The sequence below is a fragment of the Monodon monoceros genome, unplaced genomic scaffold (genome assembly GCF_005190385.1).
Source record: "Monodon monoceros isolate NGI ecotype Baffin Bay Population unplaced genomic scaffold, NGI_Narwhal_1 Super_Scaffold_18, whole genome shotgun sequence".
In the NCBI taxonomy this organism is placed as follows: domain Eukaryota; kingdom Metazoa; phylum Chordata; class Mammalia; order Artiodactyla; family Monodontidae; genus Monodon; species Monodon monoceros.
Window position 1 is genome coordinate 167,827,713 of NW_021703774.1, and position 15,673 is coordinate 167,843,385.

At 58.2% G+C, this 15,673-nt stretch overlaps 1 protein-coding gene across 10 annotated transcripts in view; it reads right to left on the reverse strand.

The window, feature by feature from the left end:
• ARHGEF10L (Rho guanine nucleotide exchange factor 10 like) overlaps nt 1-15,673 on the reverse strand; it is a 178,611-nt gene that overhangs the window by 25,927 nt on the left and 137,011 nt on the right. For all 10 annotated transcript variants that reach the window (XM_029228733.1, XM_029228728.1, XM_029228729.1 and 7 more), the window contains 3 exons: nt 14,868-15,094; nt 13,075-13,229; nt 6,073-6,221 (listed from right to left, as the gene is read on the reverse strand). In XM_029228733.1, the coding sequence (XP_029084566.1) occupies nt 6,073-6,221; nt 13,075-13,229; nt 14,868-15,094 (531 nt within the window). The remainder of the gene's footprint in view (nt 1-6,072; nt 6,222-13,074; nt 13,230-14,867; nt 15,095-15,673) is intronic.

Genomic DNA, 15,673 nt, shown 5'->3' on the forward strand with positions numbered 1-15,673 from the left:
TGACCAACGCTCTGACGACAATAAAGCCACTGACGTGTCAAGACCCTGACTGGGGGTGGAGGTGACTCTGATGGAGCCGCCAGGGCAGGCCCCACTGAGGCCACGGCAGCTGAGCCAAGACTGGGGGATGAGAAGCAGCTGCCCGAGGGACAAGCTGTGGGCACAGTGGCCCTGGCCCAGGCAGGGGGACAGCAGAGGCAAAGGCCTAGTGGTGGGAAGAAGCCCGGCATGTTCAGAGGCCAACAGAGGGGCCAGCGGGGCTGGGGAGCAGAGGTCACAGACCACAAGTCAAGGGGCTGCTTTCTAGCTGGTATCCCCATCTGAACAATGGGCCCAGCTGACCCCTGCGGCGACGCGAGGATCCAATCGCATAAAGCACACTCGCAGCCCAGCCCCTTCTCCAGCACCCCTCCCTGTCGCTACTGCCCCCCGCCCCTAAGCCGGGGTGGCGGAGATCACAGCACACGCCGTGCTGGGGAGCAGCCTTGCCCCGGTGCCCTGGCCAGGCCGACTCGGCAGAGTGCACCCCACAAACCGAAGGCCTCCTGTTGGCCTGTCGCTAATTCATTTTTTTAAAATTAAGATGCAACAGTCATCCCATAGCCGACTTCCCCTCCAGCGATCAGTTAAAATGAACTCCAGACAACTGGATTAGACTTTGAAGGTGGCGATCCAGATAATGAACATGGAGGATGCGGTGTTGACACAGGCCCTGGTGAGCTACATTATTATTGAACAGGCCTCGCTGCTGCCTCTGCTGGGATCAAGGAGCTGAATAAGCAGTTGGTGGGCAAGCATCAAGCCCAGAGACAGACCGCGGCACCGGCTCCGCAGGACGGGCTCAGCAAGGTCAGGGGCTGCCGGCAGAGGCCAAGTGGGCCTAATGGAGACGGCAGCTCAGAGACTCCTCCCGGGGAGCCGCCCACCCCCATCCCACACAGCACGGGGCTGGCTCTGCTCGGGCCTGGCCCTCAGTGCTCTCTCTGCTCAGGGCATCCTCCCCGCCTCCCCTCCCCCTTCAGCATCACAGCTGACTCACCTGCCCCGCCCAGCTCAGGGATCCTGACCTCTGAAAACCTCCCCTGTCCTGTCCCTCCTCCACGTGTCTGGAACCCCTCGCGCCTCCCCTGGGTTCCCACCAGGCCTGGGCCTGCCCCCACGCCGCACCCCACAGCTTTCCTCCCACTTGGCTGGCACTGACCGTCCTGGGTCTGCTCCTCATACTGGACTCCGAGCTCCTGAAGAGCTAAGAGCAGGTCTCACTTGTGCCCACCCCCCTCAACCCCCTGCACAAAAGGCCTGCAAATCAGGACACCACCTTCCGTCTGTCCACCACGACCATTTACTATCTACTTAGAGTAAATACCTGCTACGTGAGCTACGTGAGCCAGACGGACGTGGGGAAATGAACAGGGTGCAATCCTTGGCCCAGAAGATGTGTTGGTGGAAAAAGCAGGCACTTAAACAATGACACAGCCCGAGAGTGATACAGGACAGGACAGAAGCTGCAGGGGGACAATGCAGCTCAAAGGAGACCGAGCCTCTGCCCACCCAGGCAGCCAACACGGCAGTTAAGATGCCTCAGTTCAGAACTCAGTCGGAGGCCTGAGTTCAGATCCCAACTCTGCCTCCTTCTGGCTGTGTGACTTTGGGCAAGTCACTTAACCTCTCTGGGACTCTTATTTCCTCATCTGTAAAGTGAAATAATACTAGTACCCATCTCACAGGGTGGTTTGAGGATTAAACGAGCTAATACATGTAGAGCACTTAACCTCATGCCTGGTCTGCACTACACACTCAATACATGATGGTTATTATTACTTCCTGGAGGGTGGGAGAAGCAAGGGAAAGGACCTTAGAGTTGACACAATCCCTGGATGAACACTCAATGTCTGTGCACTTGGGCCAGAGCCACGCGACCACACTTCGGCTGACAGGACACTCCTGGGCCCCTGGCGTGGAGCCCTAGGCAGCTCCGAGGCGCTCCAGTCCCCACAGAGGTTCTCAGCCCCGGGGGAGAGTCTAGCACATTGCCGCCACTAAGCAATGCCTCTCGTCTGAGCTGAGGCACGCTGCCGCTGCAGGACGTGTGCTGAGCCCTCGGCACCCCTTCAGGACCACAGCTGCCTGGACAGCAGCCCAGCCTACAGGCCGCTCCTCGGGTCGTCTGGCCACCAAGCCGAGCGTGGAGCTGCCGGCTGGGTCCGGCGATCATTAGCAGCAGCGAGACAGAGCAGTTCCCAGAGCCCCGGCACAGAGAAGGCTTCCTCTTTCCCAAGCAGCAGTGAAGTGAGGTTTTATTAAACATGCATGGCGAGGGCTTCCCTGGTGGCGCAGTGGTTGAGAGTCCGCCTGCCGATGCAGGGGACGCGGGTTCATGCCCCAGTCTGGGAGGATCCTACATGCCGCGGAGCGGTTAGGCCCGTGAGCCATGGCCGCTGAGCCTGCGCGTCCGGAGCCTGTGCTCCGCAGTGGGAGAGGCCACAACAGTGAGAGGCCCGCGTACCTCAAAAAAAAAAAAAGATATGCATGGCGATCGTCTCGTTACTGTGCAAAGGATTGTGTGTACTGAAGGCGAGCCGCTGCATCGCGCCATGCACAAACTTTTCAATTTCCCTGGCTGCAGACAGGGGGCGGGGGGGGGGGGCGGGGGGGGGGCGGGGGGGGCGGGGGGGGCGGGCCAGGCTCCCTCCCGCCCTTCTGCAGAGTCTCCTCCACCACCCCTTCCTCCATCCAAGCTGTTTCCACCCAGTGCCCTCCCGACGCCTTCCAGGTACGCACAGCAGGGCAAAGGTCATATTGATCCCCTTCTTAAGGACAGCTGGTCCAGAACTAATCTTAAATCATCGCAGCCTCACGCTGGAGCCTCGTGGCCGATTGGCCCAAGGGACAGTGGGGCTGGAGTTGAGCTGCAGGGCCTGGGTGGGACTGCATGGCAGCTGGCGAGGGTCGAAATCCAGTGAGGGCCTCGCCTGGGCCCCATCCTTCCCTTCGTCCGTCTGTCTCAAGCTCCTAGGACAGCTGTCAGCAGAAGGAAGCCTTCCAGCCAGCAAAGTGAGGGGACAGCAGACCTGCAATGCGGACACACACCCCACACCCACCAACACCACCGACTCTAAAGGAGCAGCTTGATTTTCCAAACAAACCACATATACGGCAATAAGGACTTAAGTCAGGCAAACAATTACCACAATAACCGATGCTCATCCAACACTTAGTATGTGCCAGGCACTGTGTGAAACAGCCCTTTATATAAACCCTCCCATTGAGTCCTCTTGTAACCCTACACAGTACTGCTGTCATCCCATTTTACAGATGAAGTGACTGAGGCCCAGGAAGGCCCAGTGCCTTGTCCAAGGGTGCACAGCCTGGCGGGGCAAGGATCTCCCCAATCTGAAGCAGGCTGCCGGCAAGTCAGTCGCCTCCAAGGGAGTGGGGTGCCCAGCAGACCCGAGGTGGGCATGGCCGGGACAGGGACAGGGCCTCTGTCTTTGATGATGCCTCCCAATTCCTCCCCCTCTGGAAAGTTTCGTAGCCCTGGGAGGGGCCGCCTGGGGGCCCAGCTTTCACCAGCTCCTCAGGCCCTGCTGCCCACACCGCCTGCCCCAACAACCAGTAGCCACTTTGCTCCCACGGGCCTATGGTTTCAGGGTCCTACGGCCTCTGGATCCTTCCTTAGAAGATTCTTCCTTGAAAACAACTCTTAGCTCACATCCTGCCTCCCACTTTCCTCGGCTGCCTTCTGCCTCTCCTGTCCCATTTCCCCCGCTGGCAGCATTGAGAATGTCTGCTGGCCAACAGGGAGCTCACAAAGCCTGCTCCTTCCCACCTCTTCCGCACTCCGCTTTCGGCTTCTTCATGTTTCTGGGCTCACTTTTCCCATATGGGGAACAGAGGGCAGGCTGTGTCTCCCCCATCAGACTAGAGGCCCCCAGGGAAGAGCTGTGTCTCCCCTAACAGACAGGAGGCCCCCCAAGGGCAGGGCTGAATCTCCCCCATCAGAATGGAGGTCCCCAAAAGTAGGGCTGAGTCTCCCCCATCAGACTAGAGGCCCTCTAAGGGCAGGGCTGGCTCTCCCCCATCAGACTGGAGGCACCCCAAGGACAGGTTGGATCTCCCCAATCAGACTAGAGGTCCCCAAGGGCAGAGCTGTGTCTCCCCATCAGACTGGAGGCCCCCTAAGGGCAGGGTTGGGTCTCCCCCATCAGACTAGAGATCCCCAGGGACAGGGCTGGCTCTCCCCCATCAGACTGGAGGCCCTCCAAGGGCAGGGTTGGGTCTCCCCCATCAGACTGGAGGCCCTCCAAGGGCAGGGCTGGGCCCGCTTCCCTCTCACCGCTGCCCTAAGCTGGGCCCCAGTGCTCGGCTGCTGGCTGAGTCAGAGCCTGTGCAGGCTGCCAGCCGAGAAAGCTGGGAGGTCACTGGGCCTGGCGTGGTGACAATGCAGGGATGCTTGGGCAGGGGCTGCAGAGGGGCCTCATCCTTTTTCCTGACAAATGTCTTGAGACCCAGGTCAGTTGGGGACCTCAAAAGCCCTGGGGAGCCAGTCCCCACTACTCACCCTCCTCTCAGAAGGCCAAGAAGGTGACAGGCCCTTGAGGGAAGTGACAGGGCAGGGTCCGGGGCAGCAGGGAAGCCCCCAAACAAGAACCAGGGGCTGGGAAGGGAGTCTGTGGCCACAGCTGCTCAGGGCTCCCCGCCCCTACTCCAGCTCTGCCTGGGAGAAAGAGGACCAAGAAATCCAGAAACTGGAGTGGGGGAGGCAGCAGTGTCCTTCCTGCTGGCGTCTCCCCGGCCCCTCCCAGAGCCCACCCCCTCTGTCCAGGCCCAGCCCCGCCAGTGAGGTCAAAGGTCCTGGTCCTGTTCAAACAGCCCCTCAAGGGTGGCAGCCCAGGCGTCACCTTTAGCCCCCAGCCCTCTTCTCCTCAAAGGTTGATTATAGTTCAAAACCCAAATCCTCTGATTCTGCCCACGGCGCTGCCTCTCACCCCACCTCCCTTTCCAGCACCCACAAGAGCCACTAATCAAATATCTCCTGGCACTGGCCAAGCATTATCTCACTCAGCGGCGAAAGGACCGCAGGGAAAGGATGCTTGTTCCCCTTTCACAGATGGGAAAACTCGTGTTCACAGACGGGGTCCCCCAAGGCCCCCGCAGGTGAGTGGGGGAACTGGAAGGCAGAGCCAGGCGTGCACAGCTCCGAACGCTGCACTCATGCTTCAGCAAAGATGGGAAAGTTAGCGCCGAGACCCTGAGGTTCAATCCCGGGTCTCAGAGCTCACCCACAGCTCCCTGGGCCTCAGTTTCTCCATCTGCCAAACCAGGACAGTGTCATCCGGGACCCGGCCCCAATTCCCTGGGATCTTACAGTCGCCTGGCTGTTGAGTAGCTGATGTATGGCTGTACGAGAGACGATAGAGCGGGCGAGAGAAGCCGTGGAGGCACGCGGGGGCCTGTCTGTTCTGACCCCAAGCCCACACCCACAGCTCCCCTCTGGGCCTGGTGGCCGCTCATTTCAAGTTGATAATCCAAACACATCAAATAACGGCAAACTTCACCAAAATACCATTCAGGGAGCCACGCGGGCATGGGAAGAAGCCCCTGGACCAGGCTCTCATCCCAGGGCTGAGGATCCAGCAGTGCTTGTGATGGGCCAAGGCAGGACCTAGCAGGCTCCATGTCCACACTGTTTAAAGAGCCCAGCGCCCAGGATGGCTGCGTTCACCCTGGCTATCCCCTCAGCACAGCTGGGTCCTGGGTACCAGTGGGAGCACAGGGACCCCAGCTCCACCTCCACAGGGAGCAGCAGACACAACGGAGGAGCTGTATCACTGCCCAGTGGGCTGGGGAGCCTCCCCCTCACAGCAGCCCCGAGGGTGCGTGTCGGGGCAGGGGGTGGGGCCCCACAGGGATCCTGGCCCCCTCTTGCTGCCCAGCAAACTCTGATGATCCCTGAGACGCGGCTGGGAGCCGAGAGCGGTGCCAGGTAGAATGCAAGAAGGTCTGCGAGGGTGTGCCCGGAGATGACCCCCCCAGGGCCTGGGCCCACCAGCCACAAGGCAGGGCCGGTACCTGAGTTTGCAAGCTGGTGGCATCCAGGACAGTGACCCGGGGCCCACAGCTGGCCCACACGGTGTCCTCCAGGCTCAGCAGGGTGCGGACGGGCCCAGGTCCCACAGTCAGGCACACAGGCGGGCTCTCCAGGTCCCAGGGGATGCCTCCTGGAGGGAAAGCAAGGAGGCAGGTCAGCAGCAGGGGGTGGGGGATGGCAAACGGCTCAGAGGTCCGGGGCTGCTCAGCCCTCGGGAGCCACGGGCCACAGCGGCGGCCACGCCTGGCTCCGTGAGAGCTCTTGGCCCCTTTCTCTGCCCCTCACCCTCCCCAGTGGCATGGCAGCTGCTCCCATCTGCCTCTGTTTATGTTCCACCCGCTCTGGGGGCTGTACTCCCCACTCCTCCCTCCCTCCCTTCCTCTCTCCCTCTCCCTCTCTTCTGTGCATTCATTCCACACACACCTAGTAAGCACCTACTCCATGCCAGGGCCTGTAATGGGTGCTGTGAAGACAGAAATAAATCAGACACAGACCCTGCCCTCAAGAAAATCCCTGCTGGATGGAGAAAACAAAGGGTTAAACAGCAGTTACCATACGAAGTGCCAAGCCCAAGTGGCCAGGCATGCACAGAGGGCCTTGAGAGCTGTTAAGATGGAAGGAACCGACTCTGCACAGGAGAATTCCAGGGAGGCTTCCCCGAAGAGGCAGCATCCACAGAGCCCTGCCAAGAAGGTGGCACACGGTGGGGAGTGTCCTGGCCCTGGTTCTGCTAGCAGCTAACTAAGGACCTTGAGTGCACCTCTCTACTTCTCAAGGCCTCAGTTTTCCCACCTGTAAAATGGGGAGGGTGCTGCGAATAAGACTGTCTCTGAGGACATTTCTGACACCGTAACTTATTGAAAATGAGTCTTGCCTTCTCACACATCTTCTCGCCTACTCCAAGGCACTCTGTCACCTCTACCAAGATCTCTGATGACCTTCCTCCTCCAGAGATGCCACCACCCCAGGTATGGAAGGAGGAAGTCCTGAGAGGCCATCAGTCCCCAGCCCACCATCCCTGAAGACAGGCAGATGAAGGGATCTGGCCCAGCACTGAACGAGGCTCTCTCCCACCACCCTAAGGGATGCTCGGCTCACCCAAGAACATGCCAAGGATCTTCCCTGGCATGAGAGCGGTGCCCACGGAGACTGGTTTTTCTCTGAAGCTACACCCGATGCCATACAGAACCCCAGAGGCTGTCCTGTCTGCCAGGGTGCCAGATGGGACAGGAGGGTTGAGCAGGAAGTGGGGCACACCTCTGAGATAGCGTCAGCAGTGGGAGGCAGGACAGAGCCTGCCACTGGCTTGTCAGTGCCCAGCCACTCCCGTCCCCCCTCCACAGGGTCCCTGGAAGGGGTGCAAAGCAGCCCCGGCACAGGCCCTCCCTCTGAGCCAGCTGCTGCGTGGTGTGATGGAGCGCAGCTGTCTGCAGCGCTGGAGGGTTGCGGCAGGAGGACCCATGGAAGACAGACCAGATTCCCCCACCAGCACGCTCCCCTCCCCTTCCTGTCAAGCGTGTTCTCCTCTCCCCTTCAGCCCTTCTTAAACTTGGCAGACTCCCAGCTCAGCTAAGAGTTGGAAAATACGCCCCCCAGCCCCCGCCCAACCAACACACATCCAGTTCTTTCCAGCCCATGAATAGGAGCATGTGGGAAGCTGCGGCCTCTCAACCTCTGCATTAACTTGGATGGGTGATGGTGACGTCACCTCTCTGAACCTTAGTTTCCCCATCTGTAAAGTGGGCATGATAACCGTGCCTACACCTCACCGGATGTTGGAGGGATCAAATTAAATGTGTAGAATGTTTAGCACAGGGTGGGCACCCAGTGAGGAGCGTTGACAGCTGTTGCCACATTCTGTTACACGTGGGCATGCCAGGCACTCTTTTCATGAATTATTTCATTACCTCCCACCAGCCTATGTGGAAGATTCTATTCTTATCCCTGTTTTACAACTGAGGAAACTGAGACCCAGAGTTTAGAGAACCAGTCCGAATCACACAGCTCGACGGGACCCGCTGCTCATTAGCTCTGCTTGTTGGCTGTCTTTTGACACAACACGAGAGCCCGCGGAAGGGCACTGATGCGACGGCAGACACCCAGGGAGCCCAGAGCTTGCACAGAGCCACCCAAGGAGGGTGGACCAAGCAGGGTTGGAACTCGGCTAACTCTGGTCCTGGCCTCCTTCCCCAGTCCCTGCTGCCCTCTCAGGTTCCAAGGGTTTCCAAAGATCTCTGGGGAGAGTGACCATGACGCAACCACGCCTCCACAAGGGACGCTGACCCCCATCGGGCCACCAGAGCCACAAAAATACGAGGCTTTGCGCGCCCTCCAGCGGCCAGAGGTGAGTATTGCTTGTGGCCAGAAGCTGGAGCTCCCGCCACTAAGGCTAAGGTGGGGGCTGAGACCCCTGCCAGGAAGGAAGCAGCTGGGATACTGGAACCACACCCCCAAAACGGAAATGCGAGCTCTGCTCCGTGGGCAGTGATGACCAGCAGAGCCCGTGCACCCTCTACTCTGTACCTTCCTGGAATAGTACAGCTGCCTGGGGTAGGGGGTAGCACCTGCTACCCTTGAGGGTCACATGTGCACTGACCACTCCTCTGCCTGCTGGGCATCTCTCCTGAATCCAGGAGAGAAGGATTAACTGATAAAATAATACCGATATCATTATATCAAAAAGGACACAGGACAGGAGTCCCTGATCCGAAGGCCCATGGCGGGACCCTAAACAAGAGGTTTCCCCTTGCTGGGACTCAGTTTTCCAATCTGCACCCCAAGGGGACAGACCTCTGACCTCTAAGGTTCTTCCCAGCCTCCACAGGCCACAAGTCTAAGACTTTAAACATAATCATTGTGAGCTCTGGGCAGGGCTAGAGCCCTACCCACCCCAAGCCTGCTGGGGGATCCATCCCTCCACCTGCTCCCTGCCCACCAGTGGCTCTAGGTACACATGCTCCAGAACACACATGCACACCTACAAGTTCACACCCGCCCCCTGCAAGACAGCCCATTCGTGAGGGCTGGGCCCGGCATCAGCTCTCACGCCAGATGAACAGAGATGAAGCCCCTGTCTCAGCAAAAGCAACTTCAAGAGGCAGGAGTCCCTCCTCCCCCAGGCTGCAGGGGAGAAAGCCCAGCAGGTGTCCTTGGGGGTCCAGATGGAGCCGGAGCCAGAAGTTAGGATACAGAGTGCAAGTCGTTGAGATCGAGGGGGACCCAAAAGGCAGCCAGTACCCCGGAATTAATAACAACAGTAACAGTGATGATGGTGGAAAGGTAACAGGCATGAGTCTCTGTGCCCAGGCTCCGTTCTGGGCACTTGTGTGACTGACCGCACCTGGCCTTCACAACCACCCGCCGCAGTGGGGCTGAATTCATCCCCATTTTACAGGTGGGGAAACTGAGGCTCCAAGAGAAGCAGCAGCAACAGGCCCAATCTCTCACAGCAGGGACCCAATCCCGACAGCCTGACCACGTCCCAGGCCATCATTCACCCATTCCATTGTCTGGTCCCTCCGGGGGGTGACCCTGGCCCACGTCCCCAGCATCTAACCAGGGACATTCCCACACCCCAACCCAGGCCCGGTCACGCTCCTGCCTCTGCTCGGAGCCGGGGGTGGTGGCGGACAGAGGGGGTCCAGGCAGCCCCGCCCAAACACAGGATGGGCAGGGGCAGGGGTCGCCTGGCTCATGTCCCGGCGCAGTACCAGCCACCTCGTGGGCACTGAACGTGTATTTGCTGAGTGAGTGAATGAACGAATGAGGGAATGAATGCTGATAAGAGGAGGCTCCTGGGGGCAGCAGACTGACTGCCACGGCCACACTGCCATGGAGTCGGATTCTCCATCTGTCACCTGGAGCTTGGACTCCAAGGCCCCCCCAGCTCTGACAGCCCAGGACTCCAAGTGGCCTGGTGACCTTAGAATCTTCACAGTTACCTCACAGCTGCTGGTTCCACAGGACCTCCAGGACTCAGCAGGTCCCCAGGTTGGTTTCTACCTGTTTCACCCAGTATTTCTGGTCCTGCCCTTCTCCAATGAGCCAAAGCTGGGCCAGGGATGCCAGCTTTATCTGGTCTTGGTCTTAGCCAGACCCAGGCAAGACGGCAAACCTGTCACATGGACACTGACAGATATCTCACCAGTATCTGCTCCACGCCCAGAATAAGGGTCTGGATTATTCAAAATCCCCATGGGGCACCAGAGGTGGGTTCTGCGGGCCCAAGGCCAGAGGCTGGCCCGGGAGCAGCTCCCAGCTCCAGCTTCGGGGCTGGGGCGGAGTGGGGGTATCTGAGGGGTATCCGAGGCCCCACGGCTGGGTCATGGGCCAGGCTGGTGATTCCAGACCCAGCCACATGCAGCCCAGATGAAAGGCGTGTGGTCCTGAGAGCCCCCCTTCCTGCCCTGGCCACCTCTGGAGGACACCATAGGAAGGGGAGGCACCAGGCCAAGGTCTCTCCCAGAGGCCTCCCTGGCCAAAGCCAAACCAAAAGCCAGAGGGTGGGCTCCCATGGACAGAGTGACCCAGACTCCCCTACCCGGCTGGCTGTGGCAGCCTCCCAGACAGCCTGCCTACGTCCACTCCATCCACCAGCCACAGTGCTCGGCCACTCCCAACACTTTCCTCCACTTCCCATCGACCGAGACAAACCCCAGGCCCACAGGGTCCAGTCCATCTACTCCCAGACCCTGCCTGGTGCTGCTTCCCACTCCGGCTACTGTCCAGCAAGACAGCCTCCCCACCAGACCAAACGCTCTCCTGCTTCCAGGTCTCTGCACATGCACTTCCCTCGGTGAGAACACTGTTCCCCCAGCTCTCCACTGGCCTGGCCGCTTCTCCTTCTTCAGGTCTCACCTTCAGGATCTCACTCCTTAGAAAGGCCTTCACCAACCAGCCCACCCCACGCACAGGAGGTCAGGCTCTCACCCGACACCCTCTTCCTCCCCTTAGGACCCTCAGCACGATGAGTAATTGTAAGCTTCCTGCCTGTTCATTTGACTCATCTATACATTAAACTTGTCTCCCTCTATAAACTGTGAGGGTGGGCTCACATCTGGTTTGCTGGCCACCATATCCATGGTGCACAGTAGGTGCTCAGTAAATACTTGGGGGACAAATGTTTGCAAGGTGGGACAGCTAGTGGAGCATCTCAACCTCCTCCTCTAGGCAAGAGAGCACCCAGCCAGCCCTGGAGGGAGGATACTTAGGTTCAGGTCTCGGCTCACCTGTGGGACTCTAGGCAGTCCCTTCCCACCCAGAATATGAGGGTGTGGCATCTGATGGTCCCCAATGGCTCTTTTGGTTCTGACGAACCACCAGGCTCCAATCCCAGGCTGAAAGCCAATGCTTAGACCCCATCCCCCTATGGGTTGAATTGTGTCCCCCAAAATTCAGTCATTGAAGTCTTAACCCCTAGTACCTCAGAACGTGACCTTGGTTGGCAACAGGGTTGTTGCAGTTGTAATTGGTTAAGACGAGGTCATATTGGAGGAGGGTGGGCCCCTAATCCAATATGACTGGGGTTCTTATTCCAAAGGGCTATTTGGACACAGGCTCACCCAAAGAGAATACCACATGAAGATGGGGGATATGGTGCCACAAGCCAAGGAACTACCCAAAGCTGGGAGACAGGTCTGGAACAGATCCTTCCCCAGCGCATTCCGAGGGAGCACGGCCCTGCTGACACCTTGATCTTGAACCTCCAGCCTCCAGAATGTGAAACAATACATTACACTGTATAAACCACTCAGTTTGTGGTACATTGTCATGGCAGCCCCAGCGAACCGATACACCCCCTCGCCTCCTCCCAACCCGGACGCCCAAACTAATGAGTCAGGAACCAAGACGGAAAGGGCTGGAGGCAGCCCAACTGGCGGCTGAGAAGCCAGCGCGGGCAGGGCAGGGCTCCCAGCCTCCCGTGGGAGCCAGAGGGTAAAAGTCCCCTGAGAACCCCTGATCTAGATCTCCGAAAATCTGAGCCCATATTGACATTCACACGCACAGTCTGTCTGATGGTGAGAGGGATTTTTTCCCCCTCCCTCTACCCCCTTTAATTAAAAACTATAAACGCCTTATTGAAAGCTAATTTAAAATACCAACACAGCGCCAAGTGGCAAAAAAAAAAAAAAAAAAAAGCTCAGTACAAATATCCGGTTATAATCCTGCAACAGGCTGTGATGACGCAGCAATTAGAGGCGCGTGGGAGGCGGAGGGAGGCTGAGGCTTCGGCACGTCAGCTGTCTCTGGAGGTGCTGGGGGCAGCTCTCTGCTCTGCCCAGCCCTTGCCATTGGACTGGGAGCTGAACGAGTCACAAGGGGACAGGGGACCACAGCACTCGTGTCCCTCCCCGAGTCTCAGAATCAGCATCCGTAAAGGGGAGGCAGTTCTCAAGGGTCGTGGCGAGAGTTAAGATAACGCGCCTGCATAAGCATTTCACCGCATCCCGGCACACGGCAGCTCCAACGCTCTCAGCCTTGCTCTCCAGACGTTATTATCTGTGCCGTCGATGACTTAATAAAATAATGGAGATTGAAATGCCTCACCCCACTGGGCACTCGCTGTGCCAGGTCCTATGCTTTGCCTTCACTGAATCTGTTACCCCACAGGTACCCATGAGCTGTGGGTGTTACCATGATTCCCATTTTACAGATGAGGAGACTGAGGCACAGAGGAGAAGCTGCTCGCCCATGGACACATCTGTCATCAGGGCAGAGCGTGGACATGAAGCCAGATCTATCTGAGCCCAGAGACCCTGCTCTCATCCAGCAGAGTTTCCCGCCAATGGGCTGAGCTGCCTGTATGGTAGTGAGCACCCCGTTCCTGTGGGGATCAGGGATCTCCAATCTCCCCAGCACTTCGATTCCCCGATTTTTTTCTGAGCTGCCTCCCTGGCCTGCCTCCCATAGACGCTCTGGTACAGGATGTGGCTCTCAGTCAGGGCCCAGGGCTGCCCCCATCGCCCCCAGCCCCCCATCCTTACCGCTGGTCCCGGGGTACGCGGCAAGGGTCCCATCCTGCAGGCCGGCAAACAGGTGGAAGGGGCTGTGTCGCAAGCACAGCACGGGCTGCAGGCCTGGGCTCCTGCAGGTCGCCAGGCACTGGGTGCCCGTGTCCACGCTGCTGTAAACCAGGATGCTGTGGGGAGAGGTCGAGTGACTCACTTAGCCCCCCACGTGCCCACTCCCCACGTGCCCTCCTGGTGAGAGGCTCCGAGCCGCCCCAGCCAAGCTCAGCGAGCCTCCCTGCTGCGTGAACAGGCCGATGCTCGGACTTTTCCATGGGTGGCCTTTAGAGGATGGTGCCCGTGGAAAACAGGGGGCTCTGGGTGCAGCACAATAGAGGGGCTAAGAGAACAGTTTTCAGGGTCACACAGACCCGAGGGTGAATCCAGACGTGGCCCATCCAGCTGACTGACCTGGACCGCTGAGCCTCAGTCCTCTCCAAAAAACGGGGCCGTGATGCCTACCTCACGGCCATAAAAAGGAATGAAGCACCGAGGTGCTATGTGGGTGAACCTTGAAAATGTTATGGGGAGCGAGAGAAGCCAGGCACAAAAGGCCACACACATTGTGTGACTCCGTTTGCCTGAAATGTGCAGAAGAGACAAACACAGAGCAATGAGAAGTGGACTAGTGGTTCCCAGGGATTGGGGCAGGGAATGGGGGCTGATACAGGGTTTCTTTTGGGGGTGGCGAGAATGTTCTAGAACTATGTAGTGGTGATTGTTGCCCATCATGAATGTACTGGAAGCCACTGAATTATACGATTTAAAATGGTTAAAGTGGTGAATTTTATGTTGTTTGAATTTGATCTCATTAAAAGCAAAGAGTGTTCACCAGACCCCTGGGTTCTGTGGACCCAGACCAGGACATCCCAGAGCCTCTAGTGTCTCCAAGTTGGTTCTATGTATGTTAGCTTTTAGCTCCTCCCCCAGCTGCTTGTGTGGGAAACACTTCATAGTGGGGCTACTGTGAGGCTCACAGCCCCTGGCCCAGGGAGCAGCACACAGTAGGTGCTCAGGAAACATCCTCTCTCCCCGCTTCCCCCGACTCTAGGACAGGCGTGAAAAGCTTGGAGCTGTGAGGAGGACGCGGGGGTGTAGCCCATCTCAGGGTCTTGTTCATCACCGTCTTCACCTTCCATTTAAGTGGGATGAATATTCACCCTCCATCCACACGGCTGGACCCTCCAGCAGGCTAAACTCTGGCGGGAGTGCCCCTTGCTGCCAGGAAGTATTGCTGACTCACCAGCTCCGGGAGGGTCTTACTGGGGGAGCCCCCTCTGCCAGCAGGTCTCATAACCCGGGAACACCCAGGACGCCTACCCGCCCTGCAAAGCTAACTGAGGCCATAGCTGGGTGGATGCTGTCAATTACAGAGAAGGGACCTAAAGGCTTCACATGTCCCATGTCCTAGTGGACTCTCACCGCGGCCCTGCATGGAAGGATGCTAACACCCACTTCACAGACAGGAAACTGAGGCTCAGAGCGGTTAAATGGCATGAGGAAATAGCAGATCCAAACCCAGCTCTGGCTGACACTGAAGTCAGCGTTGCCCTCGGTACCACACTACCCGGAAGGGAGCCAGCTTGCACGAAGCAGCCACTGAAGGGTCCTGGTTAAAGTGCGAGCAGCTCCTGGTTCCCCCTTTCTGCTCTCAGCCAGGGGTGGAGAATGTTGGTGGGTGACAAGCCAAAGCTACACGGATAGCCTCCGATGCACCTGCCCGGCCCTGCCCCAGGCTGTTCCCAGCCCCTCCTCCCTAGGCCTCTAACCTGCCATCCTGGAGCCCGAGGCAGACGGTGGGGTGCACTCCAGCCGAGGCGTCAGCAGCCGAGCACTTCTTGTCTCCGTCTCTGCTCTCCTCCTCCTCCGGCTCCGGAATGTACTCCATGCAGAGCACAGGGGCCACCAGCGGGAAGGACTTGACCGTGCGGGGCGTGGGCCGGTTCAGGGAGAAGATCTCGATCTGGCCCCCTGCACCTTCCTGCCCGCCCCCGACCTGGGGCAGAGACCCAGAGAGGCCATCAGGTGAGAACCATGAGAGTAAAGGCAGAGCTCAGCCCCTGCCTCCCAGGGACCCGTCCCGAACTTCTACTTGCCACTGGGGTTAGGTATCAAGAGAAACGTCCCCCCTCCTGCCCACACATATCCTGCTGTCATTGAAGGTCGCTCGGTCCCAGCTGCCATGGCAACAAGTTAGATTCAGGGCCCAAAGGAAATCAGGTAAAGAACTAAGGTGGACTAGATACCCGGTCAGCTTTCTATTTCCTCATCTCCAGGGTAAATTTCAACCAACAAATAGTGAGCATACACTCTGCGCTTTAAAATGTCCTTCTCTGTCCTGTTCACTGTTCTACCTCTGTGTCTAGCACATGGCAGGCACTCATTATATACTTGCTGAGTGGACGGTTGGACGGATGGATGGATGGAAGGATAATGGATGGATGGATGGATAGATGGATGGAAGGATAATGGATGGATGGATGGATGGATGAAAGGATAATGGATGGATGGATGGATGGATGGATGGAAGGATAATGGATGGATGGATGGAAGGATAATGGATGGATGGATGGAT